General features: G+C 39.4%; 1 protein-coding gene across 2 annotated transcripts in view; it reads right to left on the bottom strand.

Annotated features, from left to right (window-relative positions):
• The window catches only part of PEX7 (peroxisomal biogenesis factor 7), a 90,212-nt gene extending 72,303 nt beyond the window's left edge, over nt 1–17,909 (bottom strand). The window contains exons 1-6 of one of the 2 annotated variants that reach the window (XM_070043464.1): nt 17,685–17,909; nt 15,696–15,753; nt 14,665–14,815; nt 12,935–13,069; nt 5,731–5,808; nt 5,039–5,147 (exon numbers count right to left, since the gene is read on the bottom strand). In XM_070043464.1, the coding sequence (XP_069899565.1) occupies nt 5,039–5,147; nt 5,731–5,808; nt 12,935–13,069; nt 14,665–14,815; nt 15,696–15,753; nt 17,685–17,814 (661 nt within the window). In that variant the 5' untranslated portion in view covers nt 17,815–17,909. The remainder of the gene's footprint in view (nt 1–5,038; nt 5,148–5,730; nt 5,809–12,934; nt 13,070–14,664; nt 14,816–15,695; nt 15,754–17,684) is intronic. The other variant, XM_030853366.3, reaches the window with a different exon arrangement.
• Nucleotides 17,910–22,570: the final 4,661 nt, after the last annotated feature.

Here is a 22,570-nt window from a genome sequence, read left to right as displayed (position 1 = left end):
ATTCAAACAAGTGTGTTAATATTGCTATCATTTACTTAATACACACCCAGCCTTATGGCTAGTTGTGCCACAGAAAGACTGAAAAAACTCAAAGAAGAAATTTAGGCTTGGAAAAGGAAATGTGACAAGGAAAAATATATTACTGGTCCCATCCCCAAAGACTTGATATTTCAGAAAAGATTTGGTTCAAATTATGGACTGAGAAACTACAACTTAGAAATTTTAAAAATAGTAGGAATAATTTTATCAGTGTACCTTTCTTCATTCTAGAAAATACTATTAATTTTAATCAGCAAACAAAACATTTTCTGAGTTAACTGAACCTCTACACACAGAAGTTATTATAATTCACTATTATCTTAGGATCTAAAAAAATTGCTTAATCTAAATGGGACATATTTGTCTGTTCACAATTTACCTGGAGGTTTCCACTTCTGAGGTTCTCCAACCTAGTCATACTTCAGAATTCAGGGACATTTGGTCATTTTTAAGTTTTAGAATTAAAAAACATAACAAATAGAAAGGATTTCTGTGATATTATATTTCCTGTGGAACCCACTCAACATGATTCAACATCTCAGGGCATTGATTTAGCTTATTAGCAAGAAAGGAGCAATTATCCTACCAATTGCCTATCTTCAGATGCTAGATAATGAAACAAGGAGACAATACAGGAAGTACTCTTCCCCTCCCCTGCTACTGTGCCTTCTCTCCTCCCCTAAATAACCACACTGTGCAAAAGACCTTCCATCCCTTTATCTCCCCTCAAATGAGACTTATACCTGGGTCAGCAAACATTTTCTGTAACGAGCCCAACTGTAAGTATTTTTGGCTTTGAGGGTCATTCAGTCTCTGTCATAACTACTCAACTCTGCCACTATAGCATGAAAACAGACATAGACAGACAATATATAAATGAATGGGCATGACCGTGTTCCAATAAAACTTTACCCAAACTGTCAGTGGGTCATTTGATTTGAGGGCAATAGTTTGCCAACTTGTGCTCTATTCTAAGTTTTCTTCTATTTAGTCTTTCCTGGGTGCTCTGATGTATTGCAATGGCTTTAGATCCCATTTATGAGCCAACGACACAATTTTTATTCATAAGGCCTGATTTCTCAGCTCCAAACTCCACGTGCTATTGACAACCCCACATGTGTATCCCACAGGCTCAACGTGCTCTAAAACTAACTCAAGATCTTCGTTTGCAAATGTATTTCTTATCTCAGTTATGACATTACCATCCATGAATTTGTCCTTGCCAAGAATCTAGGACTTATGCTTTATTCATCCCTCTCCCACCTCTTCCACATCTTATAAAATCATCTCGAAATACCACTCAAATCAGCCTACTTTATTCCATCCCTTCTGCCACTATCCTTATCCATGCCTTCATCTCTCTCTTAATTGTTTCTCTGCAACCACTCTGGCTCACCTCCAAACTATTCTCTACACAACAGCCAAAATGGGTTTTTAAAAATGCAAGCCTAATCATATAACTCCCAGGCTTAAACCTCTTCAATGTCTTCCCACTGTCCATAGGATAAAATCCAGAGTCTTGAATCCAGCCCACAAGGCATGATCTGGGCCCCTGCCTGTGATCCTGACCTCATTTTTGCTACCCTTTTCCTCTTAGGCAACAGTGCCTCTGGCCCTCTTTCAGTTTCTCAAACACATCAAGTTCTTAATTCTGAATATACTACTCTGCTTGGAATGTTCTCTCTTGCTATGCCATCTAAGGCCTCCCACTTTTCACTGAGCCAACTCCTTATTCATCCTAAATGAAAGTCAGAAACCTATCAAGCAAAAAATTGATAGTTTTGACTACCAAAAAGTTTCAATGCTTATACAGTAAAAATTAAAATATAATAAATAGGTTAAAGGACAGAAAAAAATTGGGAAAATATTTGTAACAGACGTAAGATACAGAGAACTAATTCCTAAATATAAAAAGAGCTCAGGGCTTCCCTGGTGGTGCAGTTGTTGAGAGTCCGTCTGCCGATGCAGGGGAGACATGGGTTCGTGCCCCAGTCCAGGAAGATCCCACATGCCACGGAGCGGCTGGGCCCATGAGCCATGGTTGCTGAGCCTGCGCGTCCGGAGCCTGTGCTCCTCAACGGGAGAGGCCACAACAGTGAGGGGCCCGCGTTTCGCAAAAAAAAAAAAAGAGCTCATACATCAATACAGAAAAACAACAACAAACAGCTCTCAGTAGCAAAACAGGCCAAAGACATGAACAGGTGACTCACAAAAGAACAACTACTGCAGCCAGCTGACATACTGAATGTGTTCACTAGTCCTAGTAATCAAATACACAAATCAAAACAACAATTAGTTGTAATTTTTCATTCATGGAATTGGCAAACCTCTAACAGATGGAGGAGACACATCCATTCACCATTTCAAGGTCCAAACCTTAAAATAACTGTTGCCTTGACACTATCAGCATTCTCATTATCAGAATAAACTGACATCATCTAGACCGGGAAAGTTGTTATTGTTTTGTCTAATCTATAAGGTGTTGCTGCCCTGAAATAAACACATTGGAAAATAACAAGTGTCATATAGATTATATTTATGCATACATTTTCCCAAATGGTCTAACTGAATCATTCCTTACATTGGAATACCCTGAGCAGATACCAGTTTCTCCTTCCCGGTATGTGTCTTCTGAGGCAGATGAAAGTGACTAAAAAAGGCAGCCTTAGAAAAGAAACTCTGCCCTTGCTTACGCCAATTAAATTGCTCACCTTTGTTTTATTTCTACGCTTTTTACAGCTTTAATGGCACTCAATACATTATACAAATTATCTAAAAGAAAAGTGAAGCAATATATTTTAAGGTATCAGAGCTTTTAGGAAGGAAATAGTATCAGAAATCTTTCTTTAGACAAACGTTTATTGGTCGTATATCAAATAAAAGAAACCTGTTGTACCTCTTTTTCTACTTAGATTTGTTTTAATTTTATAAACTTAAATATATAATATAAATGCATATGTATAATTCATAATATATAATTGGGAGATGTTCTCTTCCATCAAGTGTATTTAAACCTATAGTCTAAGAACTCTTTCTGAATGGTGGTATGATTCACTCAATTCAGCTGTAATTACTAAGAAATCTCCACAATCAAAAATTGTTTTATAATAACAATGTTTTCAGTGGGGAAAATGAATTTGGGACAGGAGATTTTCTGACTCAAAATTGCAAAATTATTTTCCTGTACAATTTCAACAACAACAAAAGTTTTATACCTATAAGCATGTAAAACCTAACATCACTAAGCAAATTCAGCCTTTAAAGATATCTGACTTTTTCCTGAAGAATATTCCCCATTAATATTTTTAATTTTTTGAACATATATTCTGGAATGAGCATAAGAATTTTTATGGAGGAATACAAGCAAATGTTAACAGTAGTTCTATAGGAGGAGGGGAATGAGCACTTACTTTTACTTGGCATGTTTCTGTTTTGTCTGCATTTCTTTACTACGTATATGCTCAAACGGGAATTATCGAGATACCATTTCTGTTTTCTCTTCATAAATTTATTTTTTGAAAGTTATAAAAGAAGCAAGAAATAAAGAGCTGATATTATCTTGTCAATCACCACAAATATTTATGATTAATTAACACATTCTTATAACTGTTACTCAACCTTTGTTCTGATAAAGCAACCAAAAATAAAGCCATCTAAGCAAAGCAGCTCAGTAGCTAATAAAAGGAGCTAGACTGGTTCCCAACTTTGAAAGATTTATAACTGGTTATGATCTGCCTAAGACAGACCATTAATCATTAATTAATCATTAATTAACCATACTTATTCATTAATAGTTGTGCTTATAAAATTCACAGTATGAAAAGTCATACTGTGGCAGATATTACAATATCACTGAGAATTAATATTCCATATCCTTAACCACATGAATATAACCTCTAAATGCCTTCCAACATACTGTTTCCCCCACTGGGAATGATTCTACCTTCTAACCATGGGAAGAAGGGAGTGTTATTCTTGTTATCTCAGCTTCTACTCCCCATCACCTTATGGAAGGACCCTTCCACTGAACTTGCTCATGTAAAGTCAGGACAACAGAAGGGTGACAGGATAGACTGGCAGAAAGAAAAGGTAAGAGGAGGAAAGTACAAGAGCTGTGACGGCAGGGTTACAGGGTGTGAGAAGAAGGTAAATGGCCAGGGGAGACCCACTCCAGAGCAGCCAGGGGCGAGTGAAGATGAGGACAGCTATTTAAATGACCATTTGGCAGGTGGACCAAGCTGTTTTAAATGGCACTGCAGAGAAACTGTGCAATGTTTCTCTTCAAATTATATATAAAGTAGATTGTTCAGATTATACATGATTTAGGAATCGGCCAACAAACCAAATTTGTAAATCCTTATGCAAACAGTACAAAGTGTAATTTTAAATTTCTATAAAATGACTTTTCTCTACAAAAAACATAGAGACATATAAATGTAAGTATCCGCTTTATCTTAGAATTGCTGACATGAATCAAAAGTAAACAGTTAGGAAAAAAGATCATACCAAACATATTCTTGCTATGGCTTAGTGGCAATGAATTAAAGAGACTATCCCTAAAAAGAGGGTAAATATCAAGCAAAGGAGGTTGACTGTGTGCTAGACATCTTACATGTTTCCTTATTTCATGCTGACAACAACCCCGTAAGTTAGACATTCTTAGCCCCATATTACTGATGCGAAAACCCATCGCATCACCCTGACGCCCCACAATCGGCCACTGAAGAGAGTTTCCAAATTCAATCAAGTCTGATGCCAAAGCCCTCACATTGTCCCTTACCTCTCACCTCACCAAAAAGGCACACGTTAAGTCAAAGGTTTAGAAGCAGGCCAGGCTAATTCTTACCTAGAGATTGAGAAAGAATGAAAGAGTCTCAAGAGTTCAAATAGGAATGCAGTCCCTTTTCTTCTCCAAATCTAAGGTACACAGTGCCACCTACTGGGGAAAGTGAGGCCGCCATTCCCTACAAATAACGCTTTTGGTAAATGAATTCTTTACCTGAGGCTGAAGCAAAGCAACCAGGGATGTGGGGCGACCAGATTGTGCTATAAATGACACTTTCATGGCCTCTAAAGGTGCACAGAGACTTTCCAACAGTTGGATCCCACTACAAACAAATGAACAGATCAATTACCTAACAGAGGCAAATTCATCATGCTTTATATTACCATATATGTATCTACATACACACACAATATACATATATATCTAAAGGATTTCTTTAAAGTCTTTTTTTTTTTTTTTTTTTTGCGGTACGCGGGCCTCTCACTGTTGTGGCCTCTCCTGTTGCGGAGCACAGGTTCCGACGCACAGGCTCAGTGGCCATGGCTCACGGGCCCAGCCGCTCCACAGCATATGGGATCCTCCCGGACCAGGGCACGAACCAGTGTCCCCTGCATTGGCAGGCGGACTCTCAACCACTGCGCCACCAGGGAAGCCCAAAAGTCTATTTTTATATAAAGCAAGATGATATTTAAGGGGCCAAAATAATCAACACTGAGCTAATTATCAGTTTATAGCTAGAAGAACAGAAAATTTTAAATTCTAATAAATGCTTTAGTATATTTTTTGAAAAGAAAATTAACTGCCTAACTGAAAAGCAATAGAAGTATGTTCCAGAAAAGAAAAAACTTCAGTGGAAGCTTTGAGGAAGGGAATATTTGGTTTTAAATACAGTAATGTGGACATACCAGTTTGATAGTTTGATCCCACGAGCCAGACACCACAAGCTGTTCACATCTGGTTTGACTCCAATCAACACTGTACACCTAAAAACATTTTAAAGTGTCATTTAGAATGCAAAAGAGCATCAAGTTCAATATTACATTTATCTGTTTGTAACAGTGACAGCCAGTTAGAACAACTAATTCACTTCGTTGAAACGTCAAATAAAGTCCTGCAAATCTCAATATGGTGTCTGAGAAAGGGAAAGGTCATCTTGTCCGTTCCTCCAGCCTTACCCTTAACAGATAAGACTCCATTCTACTTTAGCAGGATCCTACAGAATATTTCCAAAACCTTCTTCACTAAAACAAATTATACATATTTTTAAACCTACCAACAAATCACTGTTTGCAGCACCCTGAAGAAATGTCAGAGCAGATTAGAAAGTTAGTCATCTAAAAAAGCTTGCCAGGTCAATGTTTATCAGAAAGCATTAAAATTCAATTAATATCCCTTTCTGGTCTTTCTTTGAAAAAGCTTATCGGAATGACGTGATACTTTCAGATCTCTTGGTAAACAGCTTTAGTTATCCAATGCTGCTCTCAGTAAACCACTTCAAATGAATTATATGAAAACTTATGGAAATACTTTTAATTCTGTTATTTGATACAACGGATTATATACAGATCACTACTGGAAGCTAAGTTCAACCAAATATGTGTATAATTAAACTTTACAAAAGTAGTCCTGCCATGGACCTGAGTATGCCATTAAATGTGATCAGCCAGCAGGTTATTTTGAATCTAAAAACTCTACCATATTTATGCAGAAAGCATGACTGTCTGGGGTTTGTTGTGGCTTAAGTATGGATTCCCTGTTCTCTGCTGCCTAGTGCTATGCCTAGCCATGTTGGAACCTGAGTTTAAAACAAAAAATAATTAGTAATACCGATTATGTCCTTACTTAAAACTTTGATATTTTGTTCATCGTAGATTTTTCTTACATTAATTTTGATTTTTTAAATACTGCATTAAGAGATTATTTATCTTGACTACTGAGCTTTTGGGGCCCCCTTAAATTATGTACTTAAATTATGTACTAAGGTGAGTGTTTCACCACCCAGTTCTGGCCCTGCTGCAGCCCATATTCTTGCACAAGAGAGAAAAGCAGCTGGAACACTAACGAAATCATGATCCAGCAACAGAGAGTAGCTCATAAAGTATACAGAAAGGTCAGCAAAATCCAAAGTGCTGCTGCAGCCATCTGTCAGTTATGGATAGAAAAAGGCAGGCTCGGAAGCAATCAGGGAAGAGCTTGAGACCTAAAGAGGTTGATTTTACCCTCTAGGCCAGGGCTCAGCAAGTTTCTTCTGTAAAGGGCCATATAAATATTTTAGGCCTTAAATATTTATATAATAACTGTATTAATATATTTATTATATTCATAATAAATATACTATGGGCCATTTGGTCTCTGTCACAACTACTAAACTCAGCCTTGTAGAGCACAAAGTAGCCACAGATGATACTTAATAAACGGGCATGGCTGTGTTCCAATAAAACTTTACAAATCAGAGAGTGGGCTGGATTTGGCTTTGGCCCACGAGTACTAACTGGCCAACCCCTGCTCCAAGCTGATGTGAACAGTCAAAAATAACCACAATAGGAAATCTTTATTGAGCACCTACTGTTTGCCAGATGTTGTCATAAGCACTTTACATATTTTGTCTCATTTCATCTTCACTTCTGTGCAGTAGATACCGTGCCAAGGCCCAAAGAGGTTAAGTAACTTGTCCAAATTCCCACAGCTGGTAAGCTGCAGAGCTGAAGTCTGAACCTGGGCAGCCTAATCGCAGAGTCCACCTTAATCATGATGCTAGGCTGTCTCTACAATATGTTGCATGACGGCGCTTTAAAATGGAACTTTTCAGTGACCTTGCACTGTGATATTAAGGAAATAAAACCCTGCCCTTGTTGGTATCACCCTTCACTGGAGCTCCATTTGGGCCCAGACTGATTGCATTTTGTTTTCATGAATTATCCATACCCATATTAAAGCCCCTACCTATCTATCTACTTGGTGAACCCCCGCTCATCTGTCAAGACTCAGCCCCTTTAAATCTTCTGTGAAGTAAGCCTCCCTGATGAACCCCTCAGGCATCGAGGAGTCAGATGCTGCCTTCTGTGCACTCCGACAGCATCTTACACCTACTCCTAGTTCAGCATTCACCATGCTTCACTCAATTTAGTGTTAAATAACTGCCACACCTGCTATATTCTGGAAGAACCATCATAAACAGAACCATCTTGTTCATGCTCATTGCAATGTAACAGGCACTCAAGAAACTGAGTTAAAATGATTTAACCAACCAAATTTATCTCCACAACCTGTGCTGTTGCTAAGTATTTATAAAGAGCTACTGTTTTCATTTTAGAGGATAACTGAACAAATACAATTAAAAGATAACATCATTAGCTCAGACTCCTCTACCTCTACACACTTCCAGCATGACAGAGGACTTGAAACCTGACAACTTCTCACCTTTTAAAACTGCAAGAGCCTCCGCGGGCTCAGAGAGAACCCAGCCCCAGTGAGAACAAGAGACACGACGTAAGAAAACTATGCTGATACCAGGGCTGCTGCCAGCTCTTCTATGTGACTCATAACAAAGTGGCAAGCACCAGGGTCTAGGACAAAATCAAGCATAGGACATACATGGTGAGGTTAAAAATGGGATAAAAAAGAAGGAAATAAAGGTGACTCAATCAACATATACTTTTTGTTTGCTTGTTTTACTGTGTTTAATATACTAGGACATGGGAAAGAAACTAACAGTATAAGCCAGGATATTGTGTTTAAAACACAAAAACGAAAACTGTAGACCATAAATACAAAAGCTGGAGGGATGCAAAATTCAGCTTGATGCCCAGAAGAGAGGTATCCTAGCAGGGCCCTGAGGGCTGGCTAAAATGTCAATACCAGAAAGCAGAGGTGAAAATAGTGACCAGAAACTCCCCCAAAGACATAAACGGGGACATAAAGCACCCTAGGGATTACAGGACTAGTGAACGACTGCAAGATAACACCAAGGTTTTGTGCCTCAGAACTGTCAGTGACGGTGGCATTAACAAAGCTGGACGACTGGAGGAAGGGAGATAATGTGTAATTTTAGACACAGTGAGTTTGCGGTGACAGCCTGACAGTCAAGTGGAAATGTCTAGGAAGAACAGGGTTTGGGCATTAACCTCAAGCCCTGAAAAAAAGTTTACAACCAGAGAGATGTTTGGGAGACAGCTGAAAAAGGATGACTAGATTCCATTATCCCAACCTCAAGTCACATAACTATTCAATACATATTTATTAAGCACTTACTATGAACAAGGCATGTGGGAGGGAGAGTATAGTGTTAGACAAGACAGATAAAGCCCCAGCCTTCATGGGTCTTATACTTTAGCAAGGGAAGATAGGCTGTAAGTATAAGTACACAATTTCAGGTTGTGATTTTTTAAAAACTACTAAGAAAAATAATGTAAAGTAAGAAGACTAGAAAATAATAACAAGGGCGGGAGACTAGAAAGTACATCTCACATTAGTCTACTCTTACATCTTTTCCCTATTCCCAATTCCCCCCTCCACTCCCACTCAAATAGTGGACACGGGAAATATAAAAAGAAGAGAGATATGCAGCTATGCTTTAAAAGCAGGGTCCTCTAAAGGCCTATCTTAATGAAATTACTCTTGGTAGAAAGAAAATTGAAGAAAATTAATTGGGAAACTACACAAAGAAAAACGAAAAACACTGAAGAATATTTTGTGCTGCTTTATGAAATCTGAACTTCATCAGAACCACAGTTTGAGGAGGACAAATTTTATTACTGAGTCCAATTCCCAAAGAGCTCATTTTTAATCTACTGTACAGTGTTGCCCTTTTTAAGTTGGTCTATTTAATTAAAAATCATCAAATAAAAACTGTGTCCAGAATGTTCATACTTATCTGTATCAATACAAAGGAAAGGGACACTGACTTTTAATTACTGAGCGATTAGAAAGGGCTACAGGGCTTCCCTGGTGGAGCAGTGGTTGGGAGTCCGCCTGCCGATGCAGAGGACGCGGGTTCGTGCCCCGGTCCGGGAGGATCCCACATGCCGCGGAGCGGCTGGGCCCGTGGGCCATGGCCGTCGGGCCTGTGCGTCCGGAGCCTGTGCTCTGCAACGGGAGAGGCCGCAACAGTGAGAGGCCCGCGTACCACAAAAAAAAAAAAAGAAAAAAAAAGAAAGGGCTACATATTTCTTTTAATGTGAAACTTAAATTTTTTTTCATTACAGATATTTTAAAATGCACATAAGAGTAGAGAGAATAGCATAATAAATCCCTAGGTATCCATCACATACCTTCCATAATTATCAATATTTTACCCATCCTGTTTCATCTGTTCCATTACTTACTGGAGTATTTTAACATCAGACCATTTCACTCACAAATACTTCAGGAGAAAGAATGTCTTCACCTTTTACATGAGCACAAGGCCATTTTCACATCTTAGATTAACAACAGTTCCTAACATTGTCTAATACTCAGTCCATATTCATATTTCCCTGACTGTCTCAGAAACGTCCTTTTATAGTTGGTTTATCTGAATAAGATCCAAACAAAATCCATATTTTATACTTAGCTGTTATGTCTCTTAAGTTATTTCTAATCTAGGAAAGTTCCCTTTCCCACCTTGGTTCAGGTCCCCCTACCCCACCAATGACATTTACTTGTTGAAGAAACAAAGTTATTGGTCCTATGGAATGTTCTAAATACATTCTGGATTTGGCTAATTGTTTCCTCATGGTGGTGTTCAACTTTTTCCTCTACCCTTCCTATTTTCTTTAAATTGGAAGTTAGATCTAGAGGTTTGATTTGATTCAGTTCAATCTTTTTTTTAGCTTTCTATTGTATTAGGAGGTGTGTAATTTCTGGTTGATCCACTTTTAGTGATCCTAAGATTGTCCATAAGGTGGATCACTTGTAAATTAATGGTTTTAGCATCCACAGATAACCCTTGCCTAGGGTCATTATTTCATTAGGGGCTACTAAATGGTGATTTTCTAATTCTATTATCCCTTCTATATTTACTAGGTAGAATTCTATTACAAGAAAATTTCTGCACCAACGATTTGATTACCCCACAGTGAAATTCATACAGGAAAAGCAGGATAAATGCCTTGATTCTTTACCTTTATTTATAAATTCATGATCAAAAACTTTAAATGGATCAAATATCTTTTAAAATTTTTCAGCAAACTGATAAGCCTCACTATTTGACAACGAAGACAAATTTTAACTATTTTAAAAAACTGTAATAACAACACTGAGAATTAGATGCTGAAATGAATATTAAACGGAGTCTGTCATCTTTAAAGTCACTTTTAACTCACTCTCAACAGCACAGTGCTATAAGCCATGAAGTCAGAAACAAAATTCTCAATTACTCTCTTTTTTCTCCTTCTTGCTGAACTTTTTAAAATTTTCTTATTCTTCCATTCTTATTATATATTCAGCAGCAGGCTAAGCTGAAGGCATTTTATGGGGCTCAAAAGACATAATGGCCTCTGCAGTTAAATAATACAGAGAAGAATCCGATTCCTGCTTTGATGCTAAGTTTAGAAGCCATGCAAAGGGAAACTTTCCATGTTTTTCTTTCTTTCATTTCACCAGGACCTTTATTCCTTAAGGCCTAAAATATATCTAGGTCTTGGAATTTTCCTTTTTGCTTCAGTAAGTACTTGTCTGACTATCTGAAAACTGACTGTTGGACTTCATTCAACACTATTTGTTGAATATTCAACAAATATTTATTAGCTCCTCAAAACTCTATTTGACCTTAAATCAATCCTTTTAAGTGTTTCTGCATATTTGGAATAAGAGACAAACTTTAAATAAATGCTGTATTTCTCTTTAATGAAAAATGCCAAATATTTGGTATAATAATACTGAGCTTTAGATTGATCACCAGAAATTCTTTAACAATCTCATGGAGGACAACCTTTCTGAGGGTCCTACAGTTCTCTACTCGTCATCCGCCTTGGTGTGGTTCGACTTTTACTAACAATCGTGAGAAAGACAAGAAGTAATATTGTGGCACATAGTGATGGGGACTCCCCAACCACCAATCTCCCTTTCTCCTTGCTCACAGAACCCCAGTTTTGCCCTTCAGGAAAAGCTCTGTCCTTTCCTCATCCCGGGGTGAATCTTACTTAGATGAAAGTACGAGTGGTGACTTGTTTCCCTCACAAGTGACAGAGTTACGACTGGGCATGTGATGAGATGATAACTGGAATTCTATGGAGCGTTAGAAGAAAGAAACCCACCGAGGAGAGCAGAGCGGAAAGGCAGGAGAAACCCGGGTATCTGATGACATTGCCAAGTCTAAATTAAACAAACCTGGACCATTCCCAGCTCCATATCCTTGGTTATGTGAAATAAAAAACTCAGATCGTTGAAAGCACTTTTAGTTTGGTTTTCTCTTATGGTAACAGCCAAGGCATCTAACTGATACAAAATGCTTATCAAAAATTGCATTTGAGGGCTTCCCTGGTGGCGCAGTGGTTGAGAGTCCGCCTGCCGATGCAGGGGACACGGGTTCGTGTCCCGGTCCGGGAAGATCCCACATGCCGCAGAGCGGCTGGGCCCGTGAGCCATGGCCGTTGAGCCTGCGCGTCCGGAACCTGTGCTCCGCAACGGGAGAGGCCACAACAGTGAGAGGCCCACATACCGCAAAAAAAAAAAAAAAAAAAAAAAAAATTGCATTTGACAAGAAAATGAGGAAGGACAACCTAGAACAACAGTCTGAAAAAACAAACAATAAAATAAGTCTTCAGTTCAAAAAACCAGTTACATAATTATAGAATGATGTAAACCACTGGTTTAACAATAGTACAAAGATCTTTACAAGTGGACTGAAAGTAACCCAGCACTACAACGTGGCTAAGGAGAATGCACAGCCATGTTAGGTAATATCATCAGAAACAGAGGCTCAAGATCATGGTGGCGAAGTCATATAAAGCTCAGCACTAATAAACACATTTCTGGAATAAATCAGGTTTTACAACATTAAAAGCAACACTGTAAAACAAGAGATCACCCAAAGGAGTTTACCAGGAGGGTGAAAGATATAGAGACCGTGTAACCTGAGGACAGGTCGAAAGAACTACAAAGGTACAGTCTGGAAGAGGGAAGACTTACGGGGGCATGACAGCGATTTTCAAGGGGTCTCCTGGAAAAGAGGGACTGCACTTGGTCTCGCCATGTCAGAGAAGGGAAGTTGAAGCAACGGTTCGTTGATATTGAAGGTAGATTTAGGCCTAAGAGAGCAATTATCTAACCAATAGAGCAATCAAAAAGTCAAATAAGTTATCACATGAGATAGTGAAATTCACTTTCACTGAGCTGAAGTAAAGACTGCGTGACCATCACACGGAACATTCTCGAACAGTATTTTCCAGAGTAGTAGCAGTACAAACACCATTGGTTGTACGAGAGATGATTTTAACTGGTACATACATTTTATTTTATTCGTTATAAATTTATTTTACCATACATGAAATAAATGTACATACTAAGCTATCAATTCCATGGTTTCATGAATATGTGCTGTTTTAGAATAAGTGAAATAACTATGTAAAGTTCATTTAAAGGAAAACATTAAATCAGTATCTACCATTTAATAAAACTGGATATATTATTTCACGATTTGTTAGCTACAGCCCTAGAATTTATATAGATAAGCAATACAAGGCCCAAAGATTTAAGAAAAAGAAAGAAAACTTTTGAGAGGAAAAATATTTTTAAAAAAGAAAGAAAAGAGAAAAAAAAAAAGAAAGAAAAACATTAAGTTAATCATAATCTAAGTGGTATAAGAAAATGGCAAAAATCATGAAGGTACCAAAATGTCTGAATTTTGGACATGCTGCTTTGTGGGGATTTTTGCACTGAACATGCTGAAACTAAAGTTCCTCCTTTACCAAAGTTGTCTTGGTATTCAGTGGTTCTATGAAAACACGATCATTTATAACTACATTTATTCAAAGAGCCTCCTTTACAATGAAATGGAGGAACTAAAATTTTCTATTATTTTCAGTCAGATCTTAGAGATATTCATTTTTAATAGCTAGAACTATAAAAATGATGTCTACAATCCTCACATAACCTATTATGTGTCTATTATTACAAGAGACTAACATTCTTGCACCTAATAAGCATTTACTGAGGTCTTTCCATGGGCCAGGCACAAATTTGAAAGTAAATTTGCAAGTTTTCATTTGAAGCATCTATTGCTACCTTGAGAAAATTCTTAAAACATTTAAGGTAAAACACCAAAAGAGAATGTCTTTACCATCATGTTCATGAAAAGTATATATGTATTTTAATACGACTGAAGGCCAAACTATTCTCTATGCTACCCATACACACACACAATATCTAGCACATGTAAGAGATTTAGTTTTTAAACTTCTTCGGTAAGCTCTGCCTTATAGTCAGTATTTCAAGCTCTTGCTTCCATATATTCTGAAAATCCTTAGGAATCATAGTGAAGTCCTAAAGGCAATCTTACGATGTCTCTGTGAAAAGTCCACCTACCTCTATCTTAAGGCAGCGTATGGAGGCATATCCTTCCTTACAGCGTAAAGAAAGCGATGCGCCTCTGGAGGAACCGGCGCCACGGTATACTTCCTGCCGGAGGCGTTTTTACTGACTAATGAGAAGCCTGACCTTTTCTTCTTTTCCAGCTCCTTAGGCTAAAAGGTACTTTATGTTTGAATAATCAAATAACAAGTGACATCTAACATGTACACATGTACAAGAAACACTAAAGCTTAAACTTCTTGTCCCCTGAAGACATCTCCCCATGTTTCCACCCCCAAATGGATTTCAACCAAAGAAAAACAATCAGCCCAGAAAGATTCCCTTCCTACCTCCTGAGTGTGTTCCTTGTAGACCTGCAGTGGCCCTGTGGCTCTGGCAGTGTCCCAGAGCTGTAACGAGCCATCACCACTACAGGTGACCAGGATATGCTCATTATTCTCACTCCAGGTCACGTCAAACAAACCATCGTTCCAGTCAAAGCTACACCAGGAAAATTAAAACAAAAAAATCTAGTTACATAGGCAGCTGAACATAAAATAACAATCATTGCTTTTTTTTTTTTTTTACAGTTTATCACCTATTTTAACTCACATTATCTCACATGGGCTTCACAAATATGGGAGATTCGTAGAGCAGCCACTTGCCAGATTCAGAAAGAACTTCAGAGAGCTTAAAAGAACAGCCCAGTCACACAGCCAGAAAACTGCACAGCTAGGTTAAAATCAGGGCTCCCAACTAGAAATACGGCACCATTTACACGAGGACATGCTGCCACACCTGGGTGCTCACTGCTTTCTGTGTTTCATAGGAGGGAAGAACAAGCACTTGAAAGTACTAATTTAGATCAATAATTTCAGTGTTTCCCATAAATCTTTCACCTGAGCTATCAGCAGGTAGTTATTTTCTGATGAAATTTCCTTTCCTTTCTCTACCCTTGACTAACTCTGATGGAGACGTTAATGAGTCTAACAGTCACACAGACAAGACAGGCATGGAAAGAAGAAAGGGAAAGAAGCGATAATCCACAAAATGGATAATTAGCTCCTGAATGAGTAAAGCTAAAGTACATTAGGAAGAAAGCAAAGATAGGAATGTCAAACAGTATACCAACTAGCTCACATTTTTTTATGTTTAAGTTTTACAATGTATAAGTGAATACTAAGAGACAAGAGCTTTAGAAGAAAAGTGACATAATCACAAGTTCATGGCAAAAATAAGCTCTATACTATGCAAATCCTGAAGGTTCTTTTATACGGCAAATTAAAACATCTTATTGATCACAAAGATTCAAAACTAATTCTATTAAGGTCTTAAAAGCAACAGAGAACACATATAAGTTTAATAGTTAGAGTCATCTTACCTTCTGAAAAGCCTAAGCCCAGATTCATTTTGATCCAGTATTAGCAGGGTTCCACAGCCTAGGGAGAAAAATGCTGAGGTCATGCTGTTGAACCCGCTGGGGGACCATGTCAAGGCAAAGAGGTATCAAGTACTGAGTACCTAATTTTACAGTCACAAATTTCAAGTTACTTGAGGCCATGTATACAAAATGATCAGGACCGTGCTCTCCATTTCTGTCTCTCTCTCTACATTGTGCTTAGTTAAATATTAAGCTTACCATCTCACCTATGCTTGGAATCCAGACACAGCTCTAACAGGGGAGAGATATTTAAGTGCATACTCTATGGCCAGGCAGGATGACAGGCACACAAACCTTCCAAACAGGTGTTATCATCCCTATTTACAGGTGAGAAACCTCAGGCTAACAGACCCCAGGGATTGTGTATCTTCTACGTCACACTGCCTTCACAATAAATCTACAATACCTTCTGGGACTTCCCTGGTGGCACACTGGTTAAGAATCTCCCTGCCAATGCAGGGGACATTGGTTCAATCCCTGGTCCAGGAAGATCCCACATGCCACGGAACAACTAAGCCCACACACCACAACTACTGAGCCTGTGCTCTAGAGCCGGCAAGCCACAACTACCCAGCCCGTGCACCTAGAGCCCACGCTCCACAAGAGAAGCCACCGCCATGAGAAGCCTGTGCACCGCAACAAAGAGTAGCCCCCTCTTGGTGCAACTAAAGAAAGCCCGCGCACAGCAACGAAGACCCAATGCAGCCAAAAATAAATAAATAAATAAATTTATTTTTTAAAAAATAAATAAAATAAATAAAGAGTACTGGTTCCATACTTTAAAAATAAAATAAAATAAATTCAGCATGGAATTTTAAAACAAAATGCCTACTGGAACTCACCACGTACTTGGTGGTAAAATGCTGAACACAACATATCATTATCTACCAAAGAGGAATTATTTTACTAATGGATCAGCATATTTTAAAAGTTATATTTGTTATTGGGTTGAAGGAAAGAAAACTATTAAATATGACTGACTTAAAAAAACGTATCAATTCCTCTTAAGGCGTTTTTTTTAAGGATCTAATTTAAAATATCATTACAAACTCACGAGTCTTCAACCTAAATGGTAGGCAAGTATCGTAAACCTGAATTGGCAACCACTAAAAGCTAATGGTGAAAATATTAAGGCAAATATTTCTCTCCCTCTCCGTTTTAGAAATCACTAAATCACTGTAGGACCCAACAAAACATACTGTCGAGAGCTGACATCATGCAATGAATTTTTTCATAGACCTTCAGTGCGTATACAACAGCTACGAGATGAATTAAAAGAAAGCTCGTAAGTCAAGAATAGAACCCCGCCTTTCAACCTAGTCCAGGACCAGAGACCATTAACCTGAACCTCTTAACTGCCTGCAAATGTTTGTATTCCTCCGGAGACAAGAAAAAGCGAGAAAAGAACGTTAACAATTTCGTGTTGGCACTTGCGGGGAAACTCCTGGCGTCTGCTCAGGAGCATCCTTAAGACGCACAGCCGGAATGCTGCCTGTGGGGAATGTGGTCCAATTAGTGGGTACTGGGGTGACCCTGCAGACCGTCTTCCAAGAGCTGTTGGTCCCGTCGGACCGGTAGAAGGGGCCCCACAGGTTCAGCCCGCTCTCCGCAGGGTCACGTGTACCTGGAGGGGTGTGTGTCACTAGGAGCGATGGTGTCGGTGCGCTCTAAGGCATAAGAACTAGGGGCACTAGGCATCTTCCACACGCTACTTCCGCACTGTAACTGGAAAAGATGATGGACTCGACTCTCAACCAACTCCCCACCCTGGACAAAGGCGGTCAGGGAGCCAGGCATTCCTCCTCTGCTTCCCCTGGTGTTCTTTTCTGGCGCCGTCTACTGTCGGAAGTGCTTTTGGACCACCAGAGGGAGCTGGAACTCAGCTGGAACCCGCCCCCGCCCCGGCGGCTCAGCGCGGCCCGGCCTCACCCGCGATGCCGTAGTGCTGCGCGGTGGCGCAGGCCAGGCGGCCCGGCAAGTACGGGGAAAACTCGGCTGCATAGCCGTGGCGGCCGGTCACCCGCAGCGTCCGCACCGCTCCGCCACGCGCCGCGCTCATCCCGCCCGCCGCCTGCGTGCCTGGCCGCCCCAACCGCCGAAGCCCTTCCGAGTTGGAGGCGACCGGTCCGGACTCGCTAAGAGAATTAGAGATCCTAGAAGCTGAGACGGAAGTGAGGACACTGGGTGCCCTGAATGCTAGGTTTCGATTGGTCCGCAAAGGAAAGGGAATTGACTCTGACGGAGGCCATTTTTGTCTTGGGCAAAACAGATGCTTGGCGCCCGCTGTGACGAAGTAGACGTGAGGGCAGTATTTCTGAGAGTTAGGTGGTGATTCTGACACCTTCTGTTTTTACATATCAGCCTCCACTGCGGGCTATCTGGTTTTTATTAATTTATTGACCTTTTGAAAGACTGGCATCAGGAAATGTGGCTGATGATTACAAAATGAGACAAGTTACAGCAAAGTCTGAAACTGTGCTGCGAGTCCAGAAGGCAATTGAGCGCCGTGTTGCCCGAGGTAAATTAAAGCAAAGTTAAATCAGCGGTAGTCAAGCTAAGGCAAAAAAAACATCGTAAGAAACTAACTTAAAATTTTTAAAAAATTCTTCCTAAATTTATTGTATAGTAGTAAGTGCTCAGATGCCAGAGATGAAAACGAAGGCTCCTTCATCCATTCAAATATTTACCAGGCATATACCATGTAGAGGGTGGCCATATATTGCTTATCTGCTAAACAAGACCCTTCTGAGAATAAGAGAGAGTGCAGTTAATAATTAAGCCAGGTCAACAGGTACAAACCTAGTCATATGGCCACTTTATACACAAAGGACGGTGCTAGGCACTGGGGATTCAAATGCAATAAGATATAGTTTGTGTCATCAGTTAAGTGTAATCAAAAAACTGTAGATGCTATGAGAAATATATAGGGGCTATTTTTAAAAGGAATTGTCAGTGCTGGAAGATGGGGGATGGGAGAAAAACCTTCAGAAAACAAGTAATGTTTGTGTAAATGATGATAAGGTTTTCTTTAAATAGACAAGGAGGTGGAGGTCATTATAGGAGCAGGAATAACAGGAGACTTAAAACAGCATGACCCATAGGAGATTGTGGCTGCCAGGTATCAGCCTGCCCAGATGAAAGGGGTATGGTGAAGAGTATTGGACGGAGAGACTAGAATATTGTATTGGTTCATGAAGAGTCTTGTGTGCAATACCAAGGGAATTTGACTTCTACTGTAACGTAAACAATGGGGAACCATCAAAGTTTTCTAATGTGAGAAATTAGATGACCAAGTTTTCATTTTAAAAGATCTTCTGGCAACACAAACTGGAAAACAGATTGGAAATGGGGAGGCCAGTTAAGACTTTAGCAATAGTTCAAGCAAAAGATAAGAATTTAAACAAAGATTATGGTAATGGGGGTGAAAAGAGTCATGCTCTACAGTATTGTGAGATTTACGCCTAGGAGGCCAGCCAGTTTCTCACAGTAAATATCGGGAAAAAACCACTTTGTGCATCCTGCAGGGGGAAGAGAAAAGGAACCATTTTGAAATAAGCCAGCGCATTCGGTTCTTCTTAACAAGGCCTGGTCTCAGGGAAAACTAGTTAACGAGAGCCTAACCTAGTAGTATATTTTCAGAGCCTAACTAACCTGAAAGTTCCCTTGTGCCCGTTTTCAATCAAACCCACGCCTACCCCCTGATCCACCAGTGACCTGTTTTTTCCTGTTAAGGACTGCCTGAAATTCCAGTACTAGAAATGTACTTTGTTGTTGTTGTTATTTATTTATTTATTTATTTATTTATTTAAATTTTGGCTGTGTTGGGTCTTCGCTGCTGCGTGTGGGCTCTCTCCAGTTGCGGCGAGCGGGGGCCACTCCTCGCCGCGGTGCACGGGCCGCTCACCGCAGCGGTGCACAGGCCGCTCACCGCAGCGGCCCCTCCCGTTGCAGGGCACAGGCTCCAGGCGCACGGGCCTCAGCAGTTGCGTCACTCAGGCTCAGCAGCTGTGGCACGCGGGCTCCAGAGCGCAGGCTCAGCAGCTGTGGCGCATGGGGCTCAGTTGCTCCGCAGCATGCGGGATCTTCCCAGACCAGGTATTGAACCCGTGTCCCCTGCATTGGCAGGCAGACCCCCAACCACTGTGCCACCAGGGAAGCCCTTCCCGTGAGTTTTTTGATTGATTACTTGAAGACTCCTCTTTTAAAGGCAAGTAGGCTATAGGACAAAGAATACTGAGGTTCAATCTCAATTTGCCCTTTACTTTTCAGTAATATACTTTCCCTAGATTCTTGTTTCTTCCTATGTAAAAGGGAAAGGTTTCAACTGAATCAATCGTTTCTAGCCAGGAGGTCTTTAAAACTATAACAGGATTAGATAAACTAATCTAAATATTTCAAAAGCCAAACAGGAATTACACATTTATAATTCTGCATCAAAGGCCAGCCTGAAATTGTACTTTTCTTTGTTTTTAGGCTGAGATTATGTGAATGCAGTGTAGTTACACTCATTCTCTAATGTTGATATTAACTTCTGATTGATTGCTTATGAAATCGTCATGTTTCTGGAGCTCACGAAGGAAAAAACTTTGAAAAGGTTTATAGATATTGAACAGGTTGATCTCTAAGGTTCTGTGCAGCCAAGAGGATTGAGGAATGTAGTTGCTGCCTGTCATGCACACCTTATTGGGATAATTGAAAACTATGAATGGTAGTTAGATAAAAACTATTGTATCCATTTGTGTCCCAAATTTGATGACTGTACTGTAGCTACATAAGAGAATGCCCTTATTCTTAGGAAATACTTAGGAAGTAATACGAGGTAAAGGGAATTATAAAAGGATAACTCTTCAAATGGTGCAGAAAAAATAAATAATATAAACAGGCACAGTAGAGAGAAAGATAAAAACAAGTGTGGTTTAAAATGTTAAAAATTTGGTAATCTGGGTAAAACATATATGGGCACTTCAAGTATTATTCTTATAAATTTTCTGTAAGTTTGAAATTATTACAATTAAAAGGTTTTCTTAAGTATATGATTAAAGATTTTACTAATTCAGACTTTTCTTTGTCCAATTAGTTTGAGTTAGTAAGAAATGGCTCTAATTTGTTAAGTAACACCTGGAGGCCCTGTACTGATGCCCACATAGTCCCTATGGGTGAATCACATACCAGAAATGTCTGTTGTGTGATTCCGCTAGGACTTCTGACTTCTATAGATTTGAGAGCATATGTCTGAGAAGAAAAACAGAAGTTTCCTCCTACTTAAGTCTAGAATGAAACACAGCTAATCAAGTGGAAATGTCAATGGGGAAATCCAGGTCAACTATAATTCCCATCATGACTAAGTGGCATAAAGACTCAGAATATGGTGTCCTAGAGCTGACCTCAGGAGGAGTCACAGTCAGATCAGGATCACTCATTTCCAGGATTCTTTGTAAGGTTGACTCGACAATTCATAAATCTTACCATTTACAATGAACACAAACCTAGGTCACTATATATATTTCATTCTCTCAGACAAATATGCACAATAGTACGAAGCTATTTCTCAGGACTGTGTATGTGTTTATATATTCTTAAGAAAGATAAGTTCAGATAGAGAAACAACTTACCAAGTACAAAAGGAACATACATGGTCATCTTAAAGTGAGTATCAGACATTAAAAACCTAGTATGTTCATTACCTGCCTTGGATTTCTTAGCTCTGGAAAATAGCATATTCTTCAAAAGCTATCATTTTCATTAACTAAGAAGTAGAAACAGCACTGATTTCCTTCAAACCTGTGCAAAAAGGCAGGCATGCTTTCATGTGAAAGAGAAATCTTAGAAGTTGTCTGGCATTCTTCTCATAGTCCCCAGACTGCGTGATGATTTGCGGTACAGCATTATTCACAGTAAAAAAAAAAAAAAAAAAAAAAAGTGGCTGCATTGTGTGTCAATCCATTGCAAATAATGATGAATACAAATTTTAGCTCAGATGTGGTTGACGGTATGATTCTGAGCAAATAGCTTATCTCTTCGAGCCTCAGTTTTTCATAATATAGAGCTTCTGAGAAGGGCAAGCAGAGCAGTGAAGGATCTGGAAGCCATATGACTTAGAGAATTGTTAAGAGTACTGGGATACCACTACACACGTATAAGAATGACCAAAATCCAGAACACTGACAACATCAAATGTTGGTGAGGATGTGGAGCAGCAGGAACTCTCATCCATTGCTGGTGGAGTGCAAAATGGTACAGATACTTTGGAAGACAGTTTGGTGGTTTCTTACAAAACTAAACATACTCTTATAATACAACCCAGCAGTTGTGCCCCTTGGTATTTACCCACAGGAGCTGAAAACTTATGTCCACAGAAAAACCTGCACATGGTTGTTTATAGCAGCTTTATTTATAATTGCCAAAACTTGGAAGCAACCAAGATGTCTTTCCATAGGTGAATGGATAAATAAGCTGTGGTGTATCCAGACAATGGATTATTATTCAGCACTAAAAATAAATGAGCTATCAAGTCATGAAAAGATATGGAGGGACTATACATACATAATACTTAGTGAGAGAAGCCAATCTTACTGTATGATTCCAACTATGGCATTCTGGAGAAAGCAAAATTATGGAGACAGTAAAAAGATCAGTGGATGCCAGGGGCTGGGGATTGAGGGGGTTGGAAAAGATGAATAGGCAGAGTACAGAGGATTTTTAGGGCAGTGAAAATATTCTGTATGATTCCATAATGATGGATACATGTCATTATACATTTGTCCAAACCCACAGAATGTACAACACCAAGACTGAACCCTGATGTAAACTATGGA

The sequence above is a fragment of the Globicephala melas genome, chromosome 14, assembly GCF_963455315.2.
Source record: "Globicephala melas chromosome 14, mGloMel1.2, whole genome shotgun sequence".
In the NCBI taxonomy this organism is placed as follows: Eukaryota; Metazoa; Chordata; class Mammalia; order Artiodactyla; family Delphinidae; genus Globicephala; species Globicephala melas.
Note: the sequence above shows the minus strand (reverse complement) of the source record. Positions and strands in the feature narration are given on the sequence as shown.